The sequence below is a fragment of the Mastigoproctus giganteus genome, chromosome 10 (assembly GCF_048544385.1).
Source record: "Mastigoproctus giganteus isolate SK-2022 chromosome 10, ASM4854438v1, whole genome shotgun sequence".
Lineage (NCBI taxonomy): Eukaryota > Metazoa > Arthropoda > Arachnida > Uropygi > Thelyphonidae > Mastigoproctus > Mastigoproctus giganteus.
The window spans coordinates 170,759,051-170,784,895 of NC_143584.1; the positions used below are offsets into that span (position 1 = coordinate 170,759,051).

Consider the following 25,845-nt stretch of genomic DNA (forward strand, 5'->3'; position numbering starts at 1 on the left):
TGATAAACACTGTGAAAGGGAAAATGAGAGTAGGAGTATGTTACAGGCCTAATGACTCTGATGAGTACAATGAACAGTTGTGCAGAGAATTAGAATGAGCCAGTAAATTAGAAGGTCTCGTAATGGGGGATTTTAACTTTCCAGATATTGACTGGAACTTGTGGATTGGTCACTTGCACATTAGCAAGAATTTTGTGGATATATTGGAGGATTGTTTTCTACAGCAACAAGTTCGAGGGGCAACCAGAGGGAGTAATACTCTTGATCTGATTATCAGCAGTGATTATTCATGCATTAAGAATTTGCAGATAATGGAACCACTAGGTGACAGTGATCACAGTGTACTGATGTGGGATTTACTTAAAGATGTAACTACCATCAGGGCTAAAGGAGAGGGTTTTTGTTTTTGTAAAGGTCATTACAGTGGTCTCAGACAGTTTTTAAATTCTATACAGTGGGACCAACTGATGATGTTACCAACAGTGAATTCTAAATGGAAAGCTTTCAGGACTTCATCTTGGAGGCTACTAGGCTTTTCATACCAACTAAGAAATACTGTTCAAGGTTTAGGTCTAAATGGATGTTGGATGAATTAATGAGGTTCGTGGCAGAAAAGAAAAATGTATGCGATGCATATAAATTATTAGGGGACAAAGAAGCCTACAGCAAATATAGAAGCTAGTCTGTAATTGAGTCACAAAGGAGGTTAGGCAGGCGAAGGCAGATTACGAGAAATCTTTGGCAAAGGACACAAAGAAAAACAGCAAAGAGTTCTTTACTTATGTAAACTCTAGAAGGGAATGAATCAGATTGGTCCACTTAATATAGATGGTTCCACTATTGATGATCTTGCTCAAGTAGCTGATAAAGTATTTTCTTCTACATTCACACATGAGGAATTATTGATGCTATCGAGGCAGTGTTAGGTGGGTCGGAAAACTGCTAGCTTGGGGGGAGACAAAGACCAATAGATTGACAGTAGCCACTGGCAGAGGTGAAAGAGATTCTTGCACTGCTTCTATTAGAATGAGCAGAAGCCTGGAAAACAAGATGCATGGTATTTCAGAGACTGCTGGGAGCCATTGCGGTACAAGTAAACACATGGGTTGTGATAGGGTAGCTAAGAATAGAAACAGGTGCAGGTATACTTGCGTGTACACCAATGCTAGGAGTTTAGTAAATAAATTTGATGAATTTGAGGTATTGCTCAAAACATCAAAGGCAGATATTGTTGGGATATCAGAGACGTGGTGTCACACAGATATAAGGGATGCAGAACTGCAATTTGGGGAGTACAATGTCTACAGAAAGGATAGACAGGATAGGAAGGGGGGGAGGGGTTATGCTATTAGTTAAGAAACACATAAAAACCAAGGAAGTGAAGCCAGTCGACATCGCCGGACAGTGCAGTGTTGAGTCAGTTTGGTGTGACATAAGCATTGGGAGATCAAAATTGAGAGCAGGAGTGTGCTATAGGCCTAATGACTCTGATGAGTATAATAAGGAACTGTACAGGGAAATAGAGTGGGCCAGTAAATCAGAGTGTCTTATAATGGGAGATTTTAATTTCCCAGATATTGACTGGAATTTGGGGGCTGGTTACTCACACACTAGCAGGACTTTTGTGGATTTATTGGATGATTGTTTTCTACATCAGCATGTTCGGGAGGCAACTAGAGGGAGTAATACTCTTGATTTGATTATCAGCAGTGATTCTTCATGCATTAAGAATCTGCAGATAAATGAACCACTAGGTGGCAGTGATCACAGTGTGCTGAAGTGGGATTTACTCAAAGAGGTAACTACCATTAGGGGTAAAGGGAAGGGTTATTGCTTCCGTAAAGGCGACTACGATGGACTGAGACAGTATTTAAATTCTATACAGTGGGACCAACTGATGATGTTACCAACAGCAAATTCAAAATGGGAAGCATTCAAAGAACTTATCTTGGAAGCTACTAGGCTTTACATACCAACTAAGAAATATTGTTCAAGGTTTAGGCCAAAATGGATGTCAGATGAACTAATGAGGCATATGGCAGAGAAGAAAAATGCATGGGATACTTACAAACACATGACACAGAAGCCTATGATAGATACAAGTTGATATGCAACCAAGTTACAAAGGAGGTTAGGCAGGCAAAGGCAGATTACAAGAAATCCTTGGCAAGGGATGCAAAGAAAAACATCAAAGAGTTCTTTACTTATGTTAACTCTAGAAGGAAGGGGATGAATCAGATTGGTCCACTTGATATTGATGGGTCAACTGTTGATGATCCTGCTCAGGTAGCTAACAAAACTAAATGAATATTTTGCATCGACATTTACACATGAGGAGTTATTCAGCAAGGGGAATGCCAGAGGTGTATTCAACTCTAGCAGTAAGCTACAGAATCTTGAAATAACTGGGAGTAAAGTGGAGGAGAAACTGTTGAAGATAAACACAAGAAAGGCACCCGGAGTGGATGGGATCTATCCAGTTATATTAAAGGAGGCAGCAAAGGAAGTAAGCAAACCCTCAGCCATAATTATGAGAGCTTCCTTGGACTCAGGGGAGGTACCCATAGACTGGAAATGTGCAAATGTGACCCCAATTCACAAAGGAGGATCAAAGGCTGACACAAGTAATTATAGACCTGTGAGCTTAACTTCTGTTCCAGGAAAATTAATGGAGGCACTGGTTAAAGAAGCACTGCAGGATCATTTAGACAAGACTTCAGTTATAGCTCAGACACAGCATGGTTTTGTTAAGGGGAAGTCTTGCCTGACCAACTTGATTGGATACTATGATGCAGTCACAAAAGAACTGGATGCAGGGAATAACTTTGATATTATATACTTGGATCTTAGAAAGGCTTTTGATACTGTTGCACATGGAAGACTGCTACACAAATTGGAGCAGTGTGACATTGGAGGCAAATTGCTGCTATGGATAAAGGGGTGGTTGAGGGGGAGAAGACAGAGAGTGGTAATCAATGGACACTGCTCATCGTGGACTGATGTTATTAGTGGAGTCCCTAAGGGCTCAGTGTTGGGTCCATTATTGTTTTCTGTATTTATAAATGATATTGATGATTGTATATCGGGCTTAATGTCCAAGTTTGCAGATGATACAAAGGTTGGCAGGGTTGTCAAGGACACTACTGACACTATGCTGCTGCAACAGGATCTGGAAAGGTTGAGCAGATGGGCTGAGAGGTGGCAAATGAAGTTTAACATTGACAAATGTAAAGTACTACACATGGGAAACAGCAACCCCAGAGCAACGTATCAACTCTGTGGTACTACACTGACAGTGGTAGAGAATGAAAGGGACTTGGGGGGTGGTTGTGCAGGCAGATATGAAGTTCTCTGAGCAGTGCAGATGGGATGCAAGAGTAGCTCATGGAGTATTGTCAATGATATACAGGAATTTTTCCAGCAGGGATAAGGAGGTGATTATTCCATTGTATAAGGCAATGGTCAGGCCACACCTAGAGTACTGTATACAGGTCTGGAGGCCTCATTTCAAGAAGGATGTAGAGCTGCTGGAACGAGTACAGAGAAGGGCAACAAGATTAGTGAATGGAACAAAGGGGTGCTCTTACGAAGAAAGGCTTAAGTTTTGCAAATTACAGTGTCTGGAGACTAGGCACCAGCGAGGTGATCTGATAGAGATGTATAAAGCCTTGAATGGTTTAAGCATGCTCAATGCTGATGGGATTCTTCCTCTAGCTCAGAAAAATCACCTGAGAGGGCATAAATTCAAATTGAGGAAAGACAGATGTAGGATAGACGTGAGGAAATTTGCCTTTAGCCAGCGGGTGGTTGGTTGGTGGAACAGACTTCCATCCCTTGTGGTGGAGGTTGATAGCCTAATAAGTTTAAGGCTCAGCTGGACAGGTATTTGGAACAAACAGAGGGGTGAAGTGGAAGTGGGTTTTTTTTTTTTTTTTGGCTGATGCTGCATAAGCTTGCTTTCTTGCATCAAATGCCTCTACTAATGCTAATGCTAATGCTATTCAAGGAGGGGAATGCAAGAAGTTTATCAAATTCTAACAGGATGATAAGTGATTTTGTAATAACTGAGAACAAAGTGGAGGAGAAATTGTTGAAGTTAAATATAAGGAAGGCACCTGGGGTGGACGGGATCTATCCAGTTATATTAAAGGAGGCAGCAAAGGAAGTAAGCAAACCCTTAGCTATAATTATGAGAGCTTCCTTGGACACAGGGGAGGTCTCCATGGACTGGAGGTGTGCAAATGCATTGCCAATTCACAAAGGGGGTTCAAAAGGTGACACAAGTAACTATAGACCTCTTAGATTAACTTTGTTCCAGGGAATATAATGGAGTCACTGGTTAAAGAAGCATTGCAGTATCTAGACAAGATTGCAGTAATAGTTAAGACACAGCATGGGTTTGTTAAAGGGAGGTCTTGTCTGACCAATCTGATTGGATACTACAATGTGGTCACAAAATAACTGGATGCAAAAAAATAATTTTGATATCATATACATGGATTTCACGAAAGCTTTTCATACTGTTGCACATGGAAGACTGCTGTACAAATTGGAGCAGTATGGCATTAAGGGCAAGTTACTGCCATGTAAAAGGGATGGTTGAGTGGGAGATGGCAGAGACTGGTAATAAATGGCCACTGCTCTACGTGGACTAATGTTATTGGCAGAGTTCCCCAGGGTTCGGTGTTGGGCCCATTGCTGTTTTGTGTATTTATCAATGATATCAATGAAGGTATATCAGGCTCAATGTCCAAGTTTGCAGATGATACAATAGTTGGCAGGGTTGTTAATGACAGTAAAGACAGTATTCTACTGCAACAGGATCTAGAAAAGTTAGGCAGATTGGCTAAGAAGTGGCAACTGAAGTTTAAAATTGACAAATGCAAAGTACTCCATATGGGTAGCAGTAACCCAAGAGAAAAATACCAGCTGTGTGGTACTACACTCAGGGAGGTGGAGAATGAAGAAGCCAATGAAGGTATATCAGGCTCAATGTCCAAGTTTGCAGATGATACAATAGTTGGCAGGGTTGTTAATGACAGTAAAGACAGTATTCTACTGCAACAGGATCTAGAAAAGTTAGGCAGATTGGCTAAGAAGTGGCAACTGAAGTTTAAAATTGACAAATGCAAAGTACTCCATATGGGTAGCAGTAACCCAAGAGAAAAATACCAGCTGTGTGGTACTACACTCAGGGAGGTGGAGAATGAAGAAGCCCTGGGGGTAATTGTGCAGTCAGATATGAAGTTCTCAGAGTAGTGCAGACAGGCTGCCAGAGCAGGTCATGGAATTTTGTCAATGATGTATAGGAACTTTGCCAGCAGAGACATGTAGGTGATTATCCCTTTGTACATGGCAATGGTCAGGTCACACCTTGAGTACTGTATATAGGTCTGGAGGCTTCATTTTAGGAAGGATGTGGAGTTGCTAGGAGTACAAAGAAGGGCAACATGGTTGGTGAGAGGAACAAAGGGGTGCGCTTATGAAGAAAGATTTAAGTTTTGCAAATTACAGTGTCTGAAGACTAAGCACCTGCGAGGTGATCCGATCGAGGTGTATAAGGCCTTGAATGATCTGAGCAGGCTCAATGCTGACGGGATACTTCCGCTTGCTCAGATTAAGAACCTGAGTAGGCATAGGTTCAAATTGAGGAAAGACAGTTGTAGAATTCGGAGTGACCGGATGGGTGAAATGGGAATGGTTCCCACCCCCTCCACCGATACTGTATAAGCTTGCTTTCTTGCATCATATGCCTCAACTAATGCATTAGCATAATGCTAATGTTTCTCTTTTGTAAAGAGAAGATGCACTTCTACAAGGAGTAAAAAAGGTGAAGAAATGGTTGACTGCAGTGTTAGGAAATGGGTAATTTTTCCAGAAAATTTCATGGATTTGGTGTGTCCTCATATCTGGAGATTATCATTCATTTATATGTTCTCAACATAACTCTCTGACTACAATACAATACAGTTTCACTATCAAGCTTCTTGATAGAGGAACTGTGTTGAAGAGTATAATTCTGTGCAAATTGATAGTCAATCTTCTATCAGTTTGCACCGTTCAGCTACCAATTCATTATTTGCAATGATTGAAGAGTGTATAGAAAGCTGACTACTTTTAACATGGTGGTAGGTTAAAAGTTGCCAATTTCCATATCCTTCAGTATCTCAATCACCTTTTCTTGACACATCCCTCACTTTGCACCCATTGTAGAATCCCATATTGTTCCTCTCCTATCATTTTCACAATTCAGTCTTTGCAGAGCTGTAAAGACTATTTCAAACTTTGATAGTTAATAAATAATTCATTTCTGATGCAACTATATACAGTATTATTTCTGTATTTAGGAAAAGAAATATTCATTCATTCTGAATTCCATTCAGATATGTTTTTTAACTCATTTATAACTGAATTTCTGAATGCATAGAAAAAATTGGTGGCCATTTAACATATGGAAAATATGCTACATATTAACAAAGACATTATGGAGTGACATGATTATGTGCCTACTTAAAAACGAGTTCAGCACAAGGGAAAAAAGTATAGCATACATAAGGTAGCTCAGAAGGAAATAAAATAATCTATTAAAGGAATATATACTTACTGAGATAGCCTCAATTTCATATCAGCCATACTTAGTTGACCATGAAAGGGATGCCTAAAAGTTAAAAATGCATTACTGATTGGCATGCCAATATAATTATTCTTTAAAAGCTGTATTAATGTTATAATGTTGTAAAGCACTTTATACTATCTGTCAGGGATCAACAGTACAATTGCAGTGACAAGATACATGCAAGGTTTTAGCCTCCTTATGACAGGTGTAACTGTTAATCCAAATGAAAAGTATCTCCTCCCCCCCCCAAAGTAAAAAATGTCAACTATGCTCTAAATAGTTGCAAGCAAGTTTAACATTTTTGTGTCAAATAGTATAAAACCTATTATTTGAAGGACAGAGTATATTCAGTAGATTCTAAATAAACTTTAAACTATTGCAGTACTAGTTTAAAGTTAATAAGATTTATTATTGTCTAGAAAGCTGACTACTTTTAACCTGGGGGTGGTGGCAGGTCACCTGACAGATGACCTTCACATATAATAATCCTGCATTAACCTTTCATTAGTGATTTAAATCTGAAATTTTTTTCTATGTTCCTAAACACAGAAACTTTTAATACAATCACTGCTGAAATGATTTTTTATGGTTTAAGCACACACGAGTGCATGAACCTGTCAGGTTACCTGCCACAAAGTTTTGAATTATAAGTTTTATTACAGTTTCATGTTCTTCACATTGTTTTTATTCTCCTACTAGTTCAATAAACATTTGTTTTTGAAAGATGTGTTATTGTTTTCATGTAGTAAATATGGGAATTCGAAACCTGACATTGTCTCCAGATGGTTGCTATACTGTGGGAAGTAAGATACTAGTTTCAAATTGAGTGCTGTGAAGCATGTCAAATTTGAAATAAATTTGGAAATAATTTGAAAGTGTGTGTGTATGTGTGTGTGTGCACGCGCGCACACAATTTTTTAAAACTATATTTGTACAGACAATAAGCAGAAATACAGGAGGGTTCATAAGCAAGGAAATTAATTTGAATAATTGCTGATGTAAATATGTATAATTTATTTGAAAAATATTTTATAATTTTTTTCCTTTTATTGTTTCAGAATATTTTAAACACGGAAAGTACCACAAGCCTTACAAACAAAGGAGAGGACTCAAATTGCAAAGCGGCATGCAAAATATGAAAATGCTGAAGAAGTTGCATGCTAGTTCAAGAAGTTTTTTTGGGCATATAGCAGTCACAATAAAGACCATAAAGCAAATTGAAAAGAAGTACAAATGACTGTGGCAAGTATAACGAACAACTATACACACAGACAGAATGAATCAGCAATTTGAATGTCTTATAATGAGGGTTTTTAACTTTCCAGCCATTGGCTGGAACTTATGGGTTGATAACATACAGTAGCAGAACTTTTCTATATTTATTGGATGCCTGCTCTCTTAAAGCTGTGTGTAGAAAACAGTCATCCAATATATTTACTGACTGCTGTGCCTGCTTTCATAAAGCCTACAGCAAAACACCTACATGGTCATACTACAGCCATCACTTTTCCAGTGTACTTCACGATCCTCAACTTTTTTTGATACTAGGATGTCTCCATTTCATGCTTGTGTTCACTGTTGCTCATGACAACGTACTCAAGAAATTCTTGACCAATGAAAGAATATTATTTAGGAAATAATATTCTTTCATTTGTCTTAATTTGTCTATACAATAATGCCAACAGTATTGTAAACAAATTAAATGAATTTAAACTTCTGACCAAGAAAACAGAGGCAAATGTAGTTGGGCTTACCGAGACATGATGCAACTCAGAGATATAGGATGAATTATTTCATTTCATTTTTGGTGAATATTGTGTATTCACAAGAGACAGGGAGTAGCAGAGGGATAAGGGGATACTTCTTATCAGAAACTGCTTGAAGGTCACAAGAACATTCACTGAGTCAGGTAAAGTTAATGTGGATAGTGAGTCTGCATGGTGAAGGAGTTGAGTAAAATGACTCTAAGTAAAGGAAAGATGATAGTGGGGATATGTTATATAAGAAAATACACAACAAAACCACTAATGGGATAAGACAGGCATAAAGATTACAAGAAAGCAAAAGAGAGCTAAAAACAGAGACAGTGTTCAAATGTCAGTACAAAAATGAAAAGGGTAAAAGACTGGAGAAGTGCTAATGTCTCTCCAATACACAAAGGTAGTACTAAAGAGGAGTTGTAACTAGAGTTCAGCAACTTTAACTTCTGTGGCAGGAAACATCATGGAGTTCAATGTGGGTTTATTAAGGGGGAGGGGATATCCTGCCCAATCTGGTAAATTACTATGATGTAGTCTTTAAACAGTTGAATGCAGGTAAAAATTTTGATATTATATACCAGGGGTGGGCACGCATGAAGTCAATGAGAGCCGCATTCCGGTTTTTCATATATTATAAAGAGCCACACCATAGTTACATAGTATTAAATACACAAATTCAAATTTAATTTAATTTAATTTAATTAATATGATTACATATTCTACACAAGCCTTAAGTGCTATGTAAAGTATACATATATAAGAAAATATAATTAAGAAAAAGAAAATACAAAATAATTATTTCAAAATTTTAATAATAAAAATGCATTAATAAAAAGTATAACATTTAACGAAGACCTTTGGTCAAATCTTTGAAATTTGGCGTAAAATTTGTTACAGCCGTTCGCAGCAATTCAGCGAGATGATGATTGGTCAACTGTGAACGATATTTCGACTTCACGAACTTCATTGTAGAGTACAAAGATTCTCAGCAATATGTTGTATCAAAAATTGAAATTAGACGGCAAGCAGCTTTCTTTAAATGTGGATATTTTGATTCTGGCACGAGTTTCCAAAATTCAATTACATTAGTAGATTTGTGCTGCATTTGCAATGCCTGATCCTCTTTCATCTCTAATAACTCCAATTGCCCAGCAGCCGCTTTTTCAACAAATATTATTTCAGAAATTGGAAATCCATCTTCAATAATATCACAAATAAATGGGTTCACAAAATATGCAAATGTAGATTTCACACTTTTCAAATCTTCAAACCTATGTTCGAAATCTGCTTGCAATTCTTCCAATTTTTCTTTGTATTCGTCTAACTTTTCTTCTTTGATATTAATTATATTTGCTTTTACTCGTGGAAAATGATTAAATATTTTGTTCTTAAGATCGTACACAAAAAGCCGAAGTTTAGCTTCAAAACTAAATACAGTTTGTGACAATTCAATAATATTTTTTTCCTTTTCTTGTAAAGCCAAATTAAGTGTTTGCAAATGTTCTATAATGTCTGTAGGGAACATTGAGTCAGAAAGCCAAGTTTCATTTTCTAATTCTGGGTATTTTTTACCTTTTTCTTTTGTAAATGTTATGATAGGATTTAGGAGTTCTACAAAACGGCCCAAAACATTGTAATTTGACAGCCATCTTACAACACACCATAGGGATAAATCACTGGGCAATTCATCTGTTTCGTCATTCACTTGCAGCTCTTCTAAAAAGTTCTTAAATTGACGATGTGTTTTGGCATTTGTTCTAATTAAATTCAAAATCTGCAAAACAATCTTCCACACATTTTCGTATTTGAAGTACTTCGCTATGAGATGCTCGCGGTGAATTATGCAGTGAAGAGGTAAGAAACGTGGAATTTTAGGATCGTTGTTTAAAAGACCAATGAGACCTTGGTTTTTCCCTACCATTGCAGGCGCTCCGTCAGTCGCAACACTTACAAGTTTATCATGAGGCAATTCAAACCTGTCCATTACTTTATCAAGCGCATTTCTAACATCGATACCGCGAGTTGTTTCAATAAGAGCTACTAGGTCTAACATTTCTTCCTTCACATTTACGTCTGCAGATACATAGCGGACAAAAACAGCCAACTGTGGAACATCCCGAATGTCTGTAGACTCGTTGAGAGCTAAACTAAATGCTGTACAATTTTTCAAATCACACATCAAACTATTTTCAACATTTTTACTAATTGCACCAATACGACGCTCAGTTGTACGGCGTGACATAGGAACCTGTGCGATCAATTTATGCAGTTTTGTATTATCTGGATCCAAAACTTTAACCACTTCTTCCAAGTTTCTTTTAATAAATTCTCCTTCTCCATATGGACGTTTGGCACGAGCAATATTCCAAGCTATCAAATAACTAGCTTCGTTTGCTTTGTCATCTTCGCGACTAAAAGAAGACAAGAGTCCTTGTTGCTTATGAAGACCAGATTGCAAGGACTTAAGTTTCTCTGTTCGCAATTTTGAATTGAATGGATATTGAGTTGAAAAGTGGGGATGACTTACTTCATAATGTCGACGTAAATTGCTTACTTTGTAGTTTGCAATTGTAACTTTACAAATAAGACACAACGACTTTCCATTATTGTCAATAAAAGCAAAATTTTTAACCCATTCTTCTTGAAATATTCTATTTTCTTGTTCGTATTTTCGTTTTTTGATATTTTCCGAGGTCATGTTATCAAACAATTTAAATAAATTTAATTCCAAAGTCTGAAATTGAAACAAAATAATTATATTAATTTACGGCGCGGAAAAATTACACTCGTAATTTTTACGCACAAGTCCACTGGTGGCGCCAGCAGCGTAAATGCGCGCGGATTTATTTATAATCAAAATAAATAATAGCAAGATATCTAGACATAAATAAACACAACATAAAATCCGTATAACAAAATATTAGTTACTTAGTTATATTTTTATAATTTAACAAGATTCACTGAAAAAAATTCTGAAATAATAAAAAAAAAAACGGATTTAAATTTTCAATGGGAGCCGCACCTAACTCAACGAAGAGCCGCATGCGGCTCTGAGAGCCGCATTTGCCCACCGTTGTTATATACCTAGTCTTTAGCAAAGCTTTTGATACTACACCTCATGGAAGGCTTCTATATAAACAAGTAGGAGTTCTTGTTAAGATCCTATGCCGGATTGCAGGTTGGCTAAAAGATAGGAACCACAGGGGTATTATAAATGGTCAGTCTTCATTATGGGTGAGTGTAACAAGTGGGCTCCATAGGACTCAGTAGTTTGTCCCCTCCTATTTTAATTTTCCTAAATGATAAGGATATTCAAGGGAAGCAGTCAAAGTTTGCTGATGATTCTGAGGTGGAAGGGTAGTTAACAAATTGCATATATGGGTCTGAGAAATGGCAAATACAGATAAATGCTTCTAAATGTAAGGTTATGCATTGTGGAACAGAAATCCTGAAGTAATGTTTAAGTTGGGGGGAATGAAAGAAGCTAAAAGTCATTAAAAAAACAGACAGTCAATTACAATTCAGTCTGATATATGCAGTGTAAACAGGCGACTAGGAAGGCACATGGTATCCTGTCTGTGATTTACAGGACCTTTGCTTCTGGTGAGGACACAATCATCCCTCTATATAAGAGAATGATTAGGCCACATTTGGAATATTGTATTCAGGTTTAGCAACTGCACCAAAAAACCCACAAATTTTGGAGAGAATTCAAATACTGACCAGATTAGTGATGAATACAAATCAATGTACATTGGATAGAAATCAATGTGATGAATACAAATCAATGTACATTGGATAGAAATCAATGTGATGAATACAAATCAATGTACATTGGATAGAAATCAATGTGATGAATACAAATCAATGTACATTGGATAGAAATCAATGTGATGAATACAAATCAATGTACATTGGATAGAAATCAATGTGATGAATACAAATCAATGTACATAGTTGGCAGGGTTGTTAATGACAGTAAAGACAGTATTCTACTGAAAAATGGCTTACGTGCAGCTTCCAGACATCTAAGGCAGGGGTTGGCAACCTGCGGCTCTTTGAGTATGTAACTGCAGCTCTAACTTTTAGCCAACACGAAGCATAATTTGAAATGAAGTTAGAGGACTTAAAAATCAAGGACATGTGGAGTGCAAGGCATTAAAAAGCCTTAAAACTGAAATTCAGGATTTGGAGAAACAAAAAGCTGCCCTTACAATTCTACACAAATGTACGGCGAGAAATCAGTTGAAAAAGCAAGGCCAAATTGTGTTCGATGCGTGGAGTACCTTACCAGACACGTATATAAATTTGAAAATATTTGCATTTGGACTTCTCTCGGTTTTTGGTTTGACGAATATCTGCAGGCAAATATTTTCGAACATGAACTATATTAAAAATAAATCAAGAAACTGTCTAAACAATGCAAGCCTCTCAGCACCTTTAAAGATGAAAATTATGGCATACTCGCCTGATGTTGAGAGACTTGCTCAAGAAGTTCAGCAGCAAAAGTCATATTAAGTCGTACCTAATTGGATGTTTCTTACATTTTTTCAGTATTAATAAATAATATTTCAATATATATATATATATATATATATATATATATATATATATAATAAAACACCTTCCACTCCATTCCATTTATTAAAAAACTCACCCACCCCTCCTCCCCCCCAGCTTGAGCTGAAGTGCGGCTCTTTAGAATCTCTCTCTTTTTTAATAAGATCAAAAGTCTCTCTTTACTCAAAAAAGATTGCCGACCCCTGATCTAAGAGGAGATGTAATTAAAGTACATATAGTGCTGAATAGGCTGAGTAAAACAAATGAAAAGGTCTGTTCTCCCTTATAGGTTGGATTAAGAACCAGGGGGCACAATATATAAAATCTAGGAATAAGAGATTTTAACAGTCAGGTTGTCAAATACTGAAACAAGTTTCCCCTGAAGTGGCAAAGGCAGTGGCAAAAGCCTGGCTAAATTCAAAGGGATATTGGATTTGGATGGTTACCTCATGGGAATAGCAGGAATATTCTGTTTCCCCGCTAAAGATAAAAATTATAATGCTTTATTTCATTTATTTATTTTTGTCTGATACAAAATGAGAAGTTACAAAGCAGTTGGTTTTTATGGCACAAGGGTGACTAAGGCCATCATGCACCAAGTCCAGTAGCCAAGAGGCCAAAACAGAACACACACACACAAACCTACATTTCCACATATCTGGCCCTTTTCCAGTGGTACTATTCTTCACATATGAGGCGGAGTTGATTTGACGTTCTAGGAGCCGCCCTTTACAAAAACACATGTCCACATATGTTGCATTCTGGTGCACATAGTACCAATTTTCTCTTGGTGCACTTTTGGAATAAATTTTTTTGCATTTCTCATTTCCATACGAATTGTAAGTGTCCATTCGAAATTTCATCTTTCTTCCATTAACAGCTTTCCATACAGAGCCAACTGATGTGATCCATTTTAATTATAACCATCCTGTGTTTAAAGGCACAAATTTTACAAAGATAACCAGGTGATGGAAGCACCGCAATCATAGCTAGCAATGCAAAGTAAACAGTTCAGGTTTCGAACTTAAGCTCTTTTAAAATTTCTTGTAGCAAACTTTCATACTAATTGCTTATCCTCTACAAAAAAATAAAAATAAAATAAACTATCTTGGCAATCAAGATAGTTTATAAAAAAAAAAAAAAAAAAAAAAAAAAACGGGAGGGAAAAAAAAAAAAAAAAACCACTGCAAGCCTATAGGTCTTGCTGTTCAGAAAAAAACTGATATGTGCTTTTTGTACTGCATGAAAAATTAATAAATATTCAAAATATATACTTAACTTACCCAGGGTTGACCTCTAAAATGCCCATATAATTGCCACTAGTCCACATTTTGCAATTATGTGTTGTCCTCCAGGTGTTCATAAAATATATATTGAATGATTCACATTCTTTACTGTTGGCTGTAAGTAGAGGACACTATATGGGTTACAATCTGAAACTATTTTAAAGATGTATCAAAAAAGTTTAATACTTTCTACTATTTTCTATAACACTGCAATAATTTACACTGGTTTGGTTGATTGAATTTTATTGGCGCATTAGCTTCTAAGGCTATAATGCGACAAGACCAGGTCTTATATAAAAAATTTTAAACATTCAGTGACCTAATTAGTTAGGTCACTATGTCAGAATGTATAAGAGATAAATCAATAAAAATCACAATAAAATGTAAATTTTATACACGAGCAAAAACGTTTATTGCTTTTACAAATCTAAAAACAGCAGACACATTGTCATTGTCAGATAAAATCTGACTGAGTGTATACGGCTCAGTCAGATGATTAAAAGCGGTAAAACGAGTATTGCTAAAATCTGGACAGCAATAATTTACACTACATTCACATATAATTCATTATACAATCTAAACTTTCATTATTAAAAACTAAGAATATGAAAAAAGACCTTCACTAAACTTACACTAGTATCAATATTGGCAAATTCATGTTAGGAAGCATGATTTTTTTTTTAAAGTAACACCCATAAAAAATTATTAAATGCAATTCATATATTCTTTCAAGGTTTACATGAACTTTCCATTTCATTTCACAACCAGACTATAAGACTAGGAAGTTTATCTGAGCAGACAATTACCGTATTTGATGGCATATAAGACGTACCCCCATATTAGAAAGGAAAATTAAGGAAAAAAGTTTTAGTGTATTTAGGCATTTAATATTTATTCTAATGTACAAAAAATCTCATCCTAAACATGTGATCAGAACACCAAGAAAATTACTAATGCTGTGTAACAATACATTATTTAATTATTATTATTCATTTACCAATACAGCAATTTAAAAGAGAAATAAAAAAATCTTAGCTACATTAGAAAATATTTTATATGAAGCAAAATTACCACTAGAATTGAAAATTCTAGTGGTAGTTTTGCTTCATATAAAATATAAAATAAACAATCTACAAAAAGACAGTAGGGAATGGTAAAAAACATTAATGTTCTGCAAAGAGAAAGTTCAATCATTTTTGAAAACTAAAAAAACCACCGCCTTCAAATCCCAAAAACTCTTCCTCACTAATGTTGGTATCACTGTCTTCAAATAACGTAGTGCCTTCAGTGTCATCAAGGGCATTACTAATTTCAGTCTTCTTGAAAGACTAATTATTTTACCACTTATATATCTGCATGGAAACTGAACTTGGCCTGTTACAACGTAAGGTCGCTCATCAGCGAAGACAGGATATTAGAGCTGGAAATGGAATTAGAAAATGTGAATTGGAATATCATCGGTTTGGCTGAAACAAGAAGAAGAAATGAATCACTTATAAGTTTATCAAGTGGAAATCTGCTGTACACCAATGGAAACAGTGAAAGGAGCAAAGGTGGAGTTGGCTTTCTGGTCCATAAAGATATAAAAAACAACATTTTGGATTTCAAATCACCAAGGATGTAAAGACTACTAATCAGGATTTCTAAGAGGTACATGCTAAAGGTTATAATGATTTATGGGCCAACATCGAGCCATGATGATGAAGAGGTCGAAGAAATGTACACCAAAATTGAGTCTTCTAGATGAGCAGAAAACCCACTGCACTATCATTATGGGGGACTTCAATGCTAAGGTTGGAAAGAAACAAAACTGCACAGAAAGGGGAACTATAGGAAATTTTGGAATTGGTGAAAGAAATGAAAGACTTGTGGAATTTGTAGAATCTCGAGAAATATCAGTAATGAACACTTTTTTCAAGAAAAGCTGGAACAGAAAGTGGACATGGAAGAGCCCAAATGGATTAACAACTAATGAAATCTACTTCATCCTCACTAACAGAAGATATATCATGAATGATGTTACAGTCCTGAACAAGGTAAATGTTGGAAGTGATCACAGAATGGCAAGATGCATACTTGATATAGAAGTAAGAAAAGAAAGGAAAAAAACCGACTCAAGTCAATAATGCGAAGGTCTTTGAGATAACAGAAGAGGAGAAAAAGCAGTATGTACCGGAACTTAAGAACAAGTTTGAGCTTCTGCAGACTGCTCAGGACCAAGATATCGACTAGGAATATTACAACTTTCTGAAAGTGATAAAGCCCAAGAAACCTATAGGTAAAAAGAAATCCAAAGAAGAAAAAATTAGTCAAGAAACACTTGTCATGATGAACCGAAGGCGACAAATGAAGAGCAAGATAAACACTGACAAGGAGAAAATTGAGTATACTGAGTTATGCAAAGCCAATAGAAAGAGACTCAGAGAGGACATAAGAAGATTTAACACAAGAAAAGTAGAACAAGCATTAAGGGAAAACAAAAAACTTAAATCAGCAGCCATGAGCAGCAATACAGAAAGATAAATGATACTGAAACTGAAGAATAGCGATGGCATACTTAGAGAAGGCATAATTCAAATAACAGAAGATTACTATAGAGGATTATACAAGGAGCAAGGAAATAATTCCAGCAGTGGGGAAGATGAATCGGGAATTAGTAACATATACGACATACTCGATATCCATACTGATGAGGTAGAACATGTAGTAGTAGTAGTAGTAGTAGTGGCACTTGATGCAAGAAAGCAAGTGTAGGAGCTTATGCAGCATCAGCCAAAAAAAAAAAAAAAAAAAAAATCACACCATACCCTCCAAATGCCTGTCCAGTTCCTCCTTAAATTTATTTAACCTATCAACTTCCACAACGACAGATGGAAGTTTGTTCCAGCAATTAACCACCCGCTGGCTAAAGGCAAATTTCCGCACATCTATTCTACATCTGTCCTTTCTTAATTTGAACTTATGTCCCCGTAGGTTCGTATTCTGAACAAGTGGGAGGATCCCATCAGAATTCAGTGTGCTCAACCCATTCAAGGCCTTATAGACCTCAATCAGATCACCGCGCAGGTGCCTAGTCTCCAGCCACTGCAATTTGCAGAACTTAAGCCTCTCTTGGTAAGAGGATCCCTTCATTCCCCTCACCAATCGTGTTGCTCTTCTCTGTACACGCTCAAGCAAATCTACATCCTTCCTAAAATGAGGCCTCCAGACCGGTACGCAGTACTCAAGGCGTGGCCTGACCATTGCCTTATACAGAGGGACAATCACCTCCTTTTCCCTGCTAGCAAAATTCCTATATATCATTGACAAAACCCCATGACCTGCCCTAGCAGCCTGTCTGCATTGCTCAGAAAACTTCATATCTGACTGCACAATTATTCCCAGGTCTTTTTCATTTTCTACCACCTTAAGTGTAGTACCACACAGTTGGTACGTTTCTCTGGGGTTACTTCTACCCATATGCAGTACTTTGCATTTGTCAAGGTTAAACTTCAGTTGCCACTTCTTAGCCCATCTGCCCAAATTATCTAGATCCTGTTGCAGTAGCACACTGCCATGACTGTCATTAACAACCCTGCCAACCTTCGTGTCATCTGCAAACTTCGACATTAAGCCTGATACACCTTCATCAATATCATTGATAAATATACAAAAGAACAGTGGACCCAACACCGAACCCTGTGGGACTCCACTAATAACATTAGTCCACGAAGAGCAGCACCCATTGATTACCACCCTCTGTCTTCTCCCACTTAACCATCCTTTTATCCATTGTAGCAACTTACCCTTAATACCATTCTGCTCCAATTTGTACAGTAGTCTTCCATGCGCAACAGTGTCAAAAGCTTTCCTGAAATCCAAGTATATGATATCAAAATTATTTTTTGCATCCAGTTCCTTTGTGACCACATCATAATAACCAATCAAATTTGTCAGACAAGACTTTCCCTTAACAAACCCATGCTGTGTCTGAATTATTGCTGCAGTCTTGTCTAGATGATCCTGCAATGCATCTTTAATCAGTGACTCCATTATTTTACCCGGAACAGAAGTTAAACTAACTGGTCTGTAATTACTCGTGTCACCCTTCGAACCTCCTTTGTGAATTGGGGACACATTTGCACATCTCCAGTCCGTGGGAACCTCCCCTGAATCCAAGGATGCTCTCATAATTATGGCTAAGGGTTTGCTTAGTTGCTTTGCCGCCTCCTTTAATATAACTGGATAGATCCCATCCACCCCAGGTGCCTTTCTTATGTTTAACTTCAACAATTTCTCCTCCACTTTGCTCTCAGTCATTACAAAATCATTAAGCACACTGCTACAATTTGATAACCTTCTTCCATTTTCAAACTGTAATAATTCCACACGTGTGAATGTAGATGCAAAATACTCATTCAGTTTGTTTGCTATCTGAGCAGGATCATCAACAGTCGAACCATCGATGTCAAGTGGACCAATCATATTCATCCCCTTCCTTTTAGAGTTTATATAAGTAAAGAAATCCTTGCTGTTTTTCTTAGCATCTTTTGCCAAAGATTTCTCGTAATCCGCCTTTGCCTGCCGAACCTCCTTTGTGACCTGATTACAGACTAGCTTATATCTGCCACAGGCTTCTGCGTCGCCTGATAATTTATATGCATCCCATGCATTTTTCTTCTCTGTCACGAGTCTCATTAGTTCATTTGATAACCATTTAGGCCTAAACCTTGAACAATATTTCTTCATCGGTATGAAAAGTCTAGTAGCTTCCACGATTAATTCCTTGAATGCTTCCCACTTAGAATTTACTGTTGGTAACATCGTCAGTTAATCCCACTGTACAGAATTTAAAAACTGTCTGAGACCATTGTACTCCCCTTTACGGAAGCAAAAACCGTTTCCTTTACCCTTGACGGTAGTTACCTCTTTGAGTAAATCCCACTGCAGCACACTGTGATCACTGCCACCTAGTGGTTCCTTTATCTGCAAATTCTTAATACACGAATGATCACTGCTGATAACCAGATCAAGAGTATTACTTTCTCTGGTTGCCTCTCGAACATGCTGCTGCAGAAAACAATCATCCAATAAATCCACAAAAGTCTGACTAGTGTGTGAGTGGCCAACCCACAAGTTCCAGTCAATATCTGGGAAGTTAAAATCCCCCATTATAAGACATTCTGATTTACTGGCCCACTCTATTTCTCTGTACAATTGTTCATTGTACTCATTCGAGTCATTAGGCCTATAACACACTCCTACTCTTATTTTTGCTTTTGCAGTGCTTATGTCACACCAAACTGACTCAACAGTGCACTGTCCATCTATATCAACTGGATGCACTTCTTTTGATTTTATGTGTTGAAGAAAATGAAAAATCAGAAAGCCCCGGGGGAAGATGAAGTTACTGTAGAGTTGTTAAAATTGGGAGGAAGAGACATGGCACAAAAACTGGCAAGACTCTTCACAAAATGCAATAGAAAAGGTGTGATGCCTAAGGAGTGGAATAATGTAATCATACTTTTACTGCATAAGAAAGGAGAGGAGATAAATCAGAAATTGGAAATTATAGACCAATTAGCTTGTTATCCCACATCTACAAGTTGTTCACAAGGGTCGTTACTAACAGATTAGAAAGAATATTTGATGAGAATCAATCAAAAGAGCAAACTGGCTTTAGGACAGGATTCTCAACTATGGATCACCTTCACGTAATATCACAGCTAATAGAGAAAGCAAATGAATATAAAACACCATTATGCCTGGCATTTGTGGATTATGAAAAGGCATTTGACTCTATATAGCATAAGGCAATGTTTCGGGCACTGGAAAGACAAGGCCTAGATACCCCATATATTATGATTTTGAAGAAAATATATGAGAAAGCTACCTCCTTTATTAGACTAGACCAGGGGTCGCCAAACTTCATTGACCGTCGACCCCTTCAAGAGTTTCTAGACTTTTTATTGACCCCCTCTATTTTACTATTACGTAATTATAATAGGACAAGCAAAAAAGACGCTTATGTGAGTTTTTAGATTGTTTATTTTATAGTTACAGTGTTTATTGTATGTATAATATAGTATATATTATTATATTGGCTTAACGTCAAAGGGATACGTTTCTGTTTTTGACATCCTTCTTAACATTACATATTTAATAGGAGGGATAAATAATATATAAAATATAAAATTTAATTTAGATAACAAAATAACAATAATACAATCTTCCTTATATATATGAAAATAAGACTTATTAACTTAGTATACAGTGCGAAAATTTATTTTTATTTTGTTACACAGAGCATTAATAAACTACAATAAATAAATTAGCTTTCGGCTGGGTGGCAGCCTTCATCGGATCCGATGAAGGCTGCCACCCAGCCAAAAGCTAATTTATTTATTGTAGTTTATTAATGCTCTGTGTAACAAAATAAAAATAAATTTTCGCATTATGAATCCAGAGCACGTAGGCCTGTTTTATTATGAACTTAGTATACAATTTACTAACGTTGTCAATGTGAAGGGTGTGCTTTGTGACTCTTTACGAAGATTAGCAATGTTGAGTTCAAAATTAGTAAGTTTCGGCCTTAAATCGCCACAGAATTCTATATCTGCTTATTATTTCTTTGTTTTTTAAAATGGAATTAACATGGTTGAAACCAGCTTCAACCATGTACGAGCTTGGAAATGCAAGCAAAAAGGGGAGTGCCACTTCAGAAAGTTTTGGATATTTTTCTACATTTATATTCGTCCAAAAGTAACTTAAAGTCCTATTTTTAAAAAGCGTCTTAGCTTCAAGATCAACTGACAATTCAATAAGTTCATCTTGTAAGTTACATTCGATATTTTCAATATCTGCAGAAAATGGCGTGATAATCAAATCTGGAATGTGCATGTTTTCAAAATCTGCAAAGTGCAATTTAAAATCATCACTCAAATTTTGAAGATGTTTTGTGTATATTTCTAAGTCTTCATCTTTTACTTCCAATTGCCGTAGATTCGAAAAGTAATGAAAATCTTTTCGTAACAATGATGATTTAAATAAGGCTAATTTAGCTTGGAAGCCTAAAAGAATCGTCCAAGCTTGAATAATCGTGACATCTTTACCTTGTAGATGGGTCTGTATGTAATTAAATTTTGAAAATAAGTCTGCCAAGTAGAAAATATGATTCTTATTTCTCTTCAGTTCATCACTCAAAAACAAATTAACATCTGTAAGAAACTCTAGGGTTGAGTCAAACAACTCAACAAATCTTTGTAGACTTGCACCTCAAGACAACCATCTTACTTCAGTATGCAAGAGAAATTGGTTTGATACTTCATTTTTTTCACAAAGTTTGGCAAACAATCGCGATTTAAGAGGATGAGCTCTAATTTGATTAACAGATTTAATACACACTCTTAGAGTATCATGCAGTTTGTCACTGAGAGTTTTTGCCACCAAATGGTTTTGGTGCAACACACAGTGAATAGTACGTACACTTTGAACTTTTTCTTTCAGAAAGCAGCGAAACCTCAATAACGGCCCACCATTGCAGGTGCGCCATCTGTGGCTACTGCTGTTATATTAGTAAATGGAATATCATATTTATTTAAATATTCCTCCAATCGCTGAAAAATTGTCAATCCCCGTTCCATCACTTTCAAGATATTTTGCAAATAAAAATTCGTCAATAATTTGATGTTTGGTTTTACTATAATATCTTACATAAGCCATAAGAATAGAAGAACTATGGAATGTAGATTCATCAAGATGGATGGAGAACTTACTATTTTTGAGTTCTGATACTACAGTTTTTTCTACATCTTCAGCCATTTCACCAATACACCTTTTCACGGTATTCGCACTCAATGGTAAGCATTTTAAAACAGGGTCAGAATCTTTTTTCATTATGGTTTCAATTACTTCTTTGATTGTGAGTATAACAATGTCCTCTGCAATTGTATATAGTTTTCCTTTTTTTTGCTATATTAAAAGAAATATTGTAGGAGGCTGTTAATCCTTGTTTATTGTCAGCTTTGGCAGGTGTTTTCATAAATGATTTTATAGTTGGTCGATGTGTGTATTTCTCTTTCAGTTCTTTAAAAAAGTCAAGATCTTTATCTTTCTTATCGGGATGGAGTCTTTGAAGATGATCTTTCATTTTTGCTGGTTTCATTGCATCGTTACTAAAAGATTTTTCACAAAGAAAACACATGGGCCTCGTTTCGCTTGTTAATGAAGTAATAAACCCAAGTTTCAAATATTCTAACGAATATTGTCTGCATTTCTTTTTAGAATCTGAAGCTGCCATTGTGGTTACTGGGGTTGTAACAAAATAATTAAAATTGAAGTCAATAAGCAAAAGTAATAAGTCTAAATAATATACCTACTCACGTATTTCTATAGGATGTACAAAACTACCAGCCCTGCTCAACCCTTCAACATAGAGAAGTTTAGTTCGTGAATGAATAACGATTGAATTATAATATGTATGTTGATGAATTTTAGAACCTTAACACTCACTTGTATGTCGATGTGCAAAAATGAGACTCGGATCGAATACGTATAAGTAAATAAGCAACAGCGCACATGTTGCAATCTCGCTCCAGCTGCACCGGCCGGGCAGGAACCACTGACATCCGTTTATTGGTAAATATGTCATTTTGGCCTACTTGATTGGCCTCTAACTATTTTCATGACCTTGCTCCATCTTACAGGTCCTATTCATGTCACTGTTCCCACAATTCACTCTTAATTGCGTTGTCATTCAGGATGGAGGTAATCCAAGTTAACCTAAGTGGTCGATATGGACCACTTAGGTGACCACTGGACTAGACCATTGGTGTCCAACCTTTTCCCGTATGGGGGCCGTATACAAAGTTAGATTTGTTTCGCAGGCCGCACAGAGAAAAAATTGTCACATTTTCTATATCTTGTTACTCGTAAAAGGAAGTTTCTATTTTCTTGTTACCGTTTTTCTTTTCAAACTATATATAACAAAATGCAAATTCTCAGCACTTTTATGTGCAACAAATCTGTTAGTGATATATTTTTTAGATTTTATTAAAATTATAAAAATATGGCTTACTCTTTTTTTTTTTTTTTAAATACTTTACTTTTGTTTCTGTTTGAAATACATCACTTTTGTTTTGAAAAAAACACTTTACGTTTGCTTTTAAATGCTCATTTTAGAAAATTTACAACTTGAAAAGGATCACTGCTTTTCAATATTAAGATGAATAAACAAATATAATGATAAACCTAAAATTGAAATATTTGACAATTTATTGAGTATAATACAAAATAACATTTACTGGACAAAACTTAACATTTAATGAGATGATTGAGGCTGGATATTTTTAAGTAATTGTTCAAAATTTGGTTGCAAATTTGTGACGCCAATCTCAATACATAATGAAGATTATGTCCTGATGGTATTTCTCCACTTGTTCTCAAAACCTGCATTCCTGAACTTACTCCTGTTCTATGCCACCATTATACACTTTCTTATTCCAAAGGTGTTTTTCCTTCTGCTTGGAAATTTACTCATATCCAGCCAGTTCCTAAAAAGGGTGAAAAATCCCTCCAATCCAATTACTTCTACTCTTTTTAAAGTAATGAACTCACTTAACCGCCAACTCTTAAACTATCTAGAAACCTTCCGTCTGATCAACAATCGTCAGTACAGATTCTCAGTGTTGATCCACAGGTGATATTCTGGCCTATGTTACCAATTTATGGACAAATTCAATGGAGAAGTTCGGTGAAACACAAGCAGTTGCTCTTGACATCTCAAAGGCTTTCGATCATGTTTGCCATACAGATCTAAACAAGCTTCCATCTTATGGTATGCCAACTGTTCTTTGTAATTGGTCATCCAGTTTTCTCTCTGACCGCTCACGGAGGGTGAGGGTAGATGGCTCTCTGTCTTCTAACTTCACTACTAATGCTGGTGTCCCCCAAAGTTCAGTTCTTTCCCTCCATTCTTTTCCTCTTATATATTAATGACCTTCTTTCATTGACCGGAAATCCTATCCATAGTTTTGCTGATGATAGCGAATTGAATTCCACTTTCCACTTTGAGAAACTTTGCCCTGCTCAATCAGCTTCAACTTCTCGAATATCCGCTACCAATTCCTTAAATGCCGATCTCCAGGTAATTCTCCAGTGGGACAAAGACAACTTAGTTGATTTCAATCCTTCTAAAACTCAGTCCTGTCTTATATCTTGCAAAAAAGGATTCTTCTGCTCCTATGCTTATCTTTGGTGACACTCCGATTTCTAAGCAAGATGATATATCAAGATGCTAGTTACATCTTTAAGTAATTCCCATATCAGTACATTGTGTGATCGCTGTCATCCAGTGGTTCCTTTATTTGCAAATTCTTAATGCATGAATAATCACTGCTGATAATCAGTTCAAGAGTATTACTCCCTCTGGTTGCCTCTTGAACATGCTGCTGTAGAAAACACTCATCCAATAAATCCAAAAATGTCTTGCTGGTGTGCGAGTGACCAATCACAAGTTCCAGTCTATATCTTGAAAGTCAAATCCCCCATTATTAAACATTCTGATTTACTGGCCCACTCTATTTCTCTGCACAATTGCTCATTATACTGAACAGATTCATTAGCATTAGCATTAGCATTAGTAGAGGCATTTGATGCAAGAAAGCAAGCTTATGCAGCATCAGCCAAAAAAAAAAAAAAAAAAAAAAAAAAAAAGTAACATAAATAAATAAAAATAACCACTTCCACTTCACCCCTCTGTTCGTTCGAAATACCTGTCCAGCTGAGCCTTAAACTTATTTAGGCTATCAACTTCCACGACAAGGGATGGAAGTCTGTTCCACCCACCAACCACCCGCTGGCTAAAGGCAAATTTCCGCACATCTATCCTACATCTGTCTTTCCTCAATTTGAATTTATGCCCTCTCAGGTGATTTTTCTGAGCTAGAGGAAGAATCCCATCAGCATTGAGCATGCTCAAACCATTCAAGGCTTTGTACACCTCTATCAGATCACCCCGCTGGTGCCTAGTTTCCAGACACTGTAATTTGCAAAACTTAAGCCTTTCTTCGTAAGAGAACCCCTTTGTCCCATTCACCAATCTAGTTGCCCTTCTCTGTACTCGTTCCAGCAGCTCTACATCCTTCCTGAAATGAGGCCTCCAGGCCTGTATACAGTACTCTAGGTGTGGCCTGACCATTGCCTTATACAAGGGAATAATCACCTCCTTATCCCTGCTAGAAAAATTCCTATATATCATTGACAATACACCATGAGCTACTCTTGCAGCTCGTCTGCACTGCTCAGAGAACTTCATGTCTGCCTGCACCACCACCCCCAGGTCCCTTTCATTCTCTACCACTGTCAGTGTAGTACCACAGAGTTGATACGTTGCTCTGGGGTTGCTGTTTCCCATATGTAGTACTTTACATTTGTCAATGTTAAACTTCATTTGCCACCTCGAAGCCCATCTGCTCAACCTTTCCAAATCCTGTTGCAGCAGCATAGTGTCAGTAGTGTCCTTGACAACCCTGCCAACCTTCGTATCGTCTGCAAACTTGGACATTAAGCCTGATATACCATCATCAATATCATTTATAAATACAGAAAACAATAAAGGCCCCAATACTGAACCCTGAGGGACTCC

General features: G+C 36.6%; 1 protein-coding gene across 1 annotated transcript in view; it reads right to left on the reverse strand.

The window, feature by feature from the left end:
• LOC150079477 (late secretory pathway protein AVL9 homolog) overlaps positions 1-25,845 on the reverse strand; it is a 269,555-nt gene that overhangs the window by 42,359 nt on the left and 201,351 nt on the right. The window contains exons 11-12 of the mRNA XM_090383082.1: positions 14,220-14,337; positions 6,605-6,658 (exon numbers count right to left, since the gene is read on the reverse strand). Of these exons, the coding sequence (XP_090239208.1) occupies positions 6,605-6,658; positions 14,220-14,337 (172 nt within the window). The remainder of the gene's footprint in view (positions 1-6,604; positions 6,659-14,219; positions 14,338-25,845) is intronic.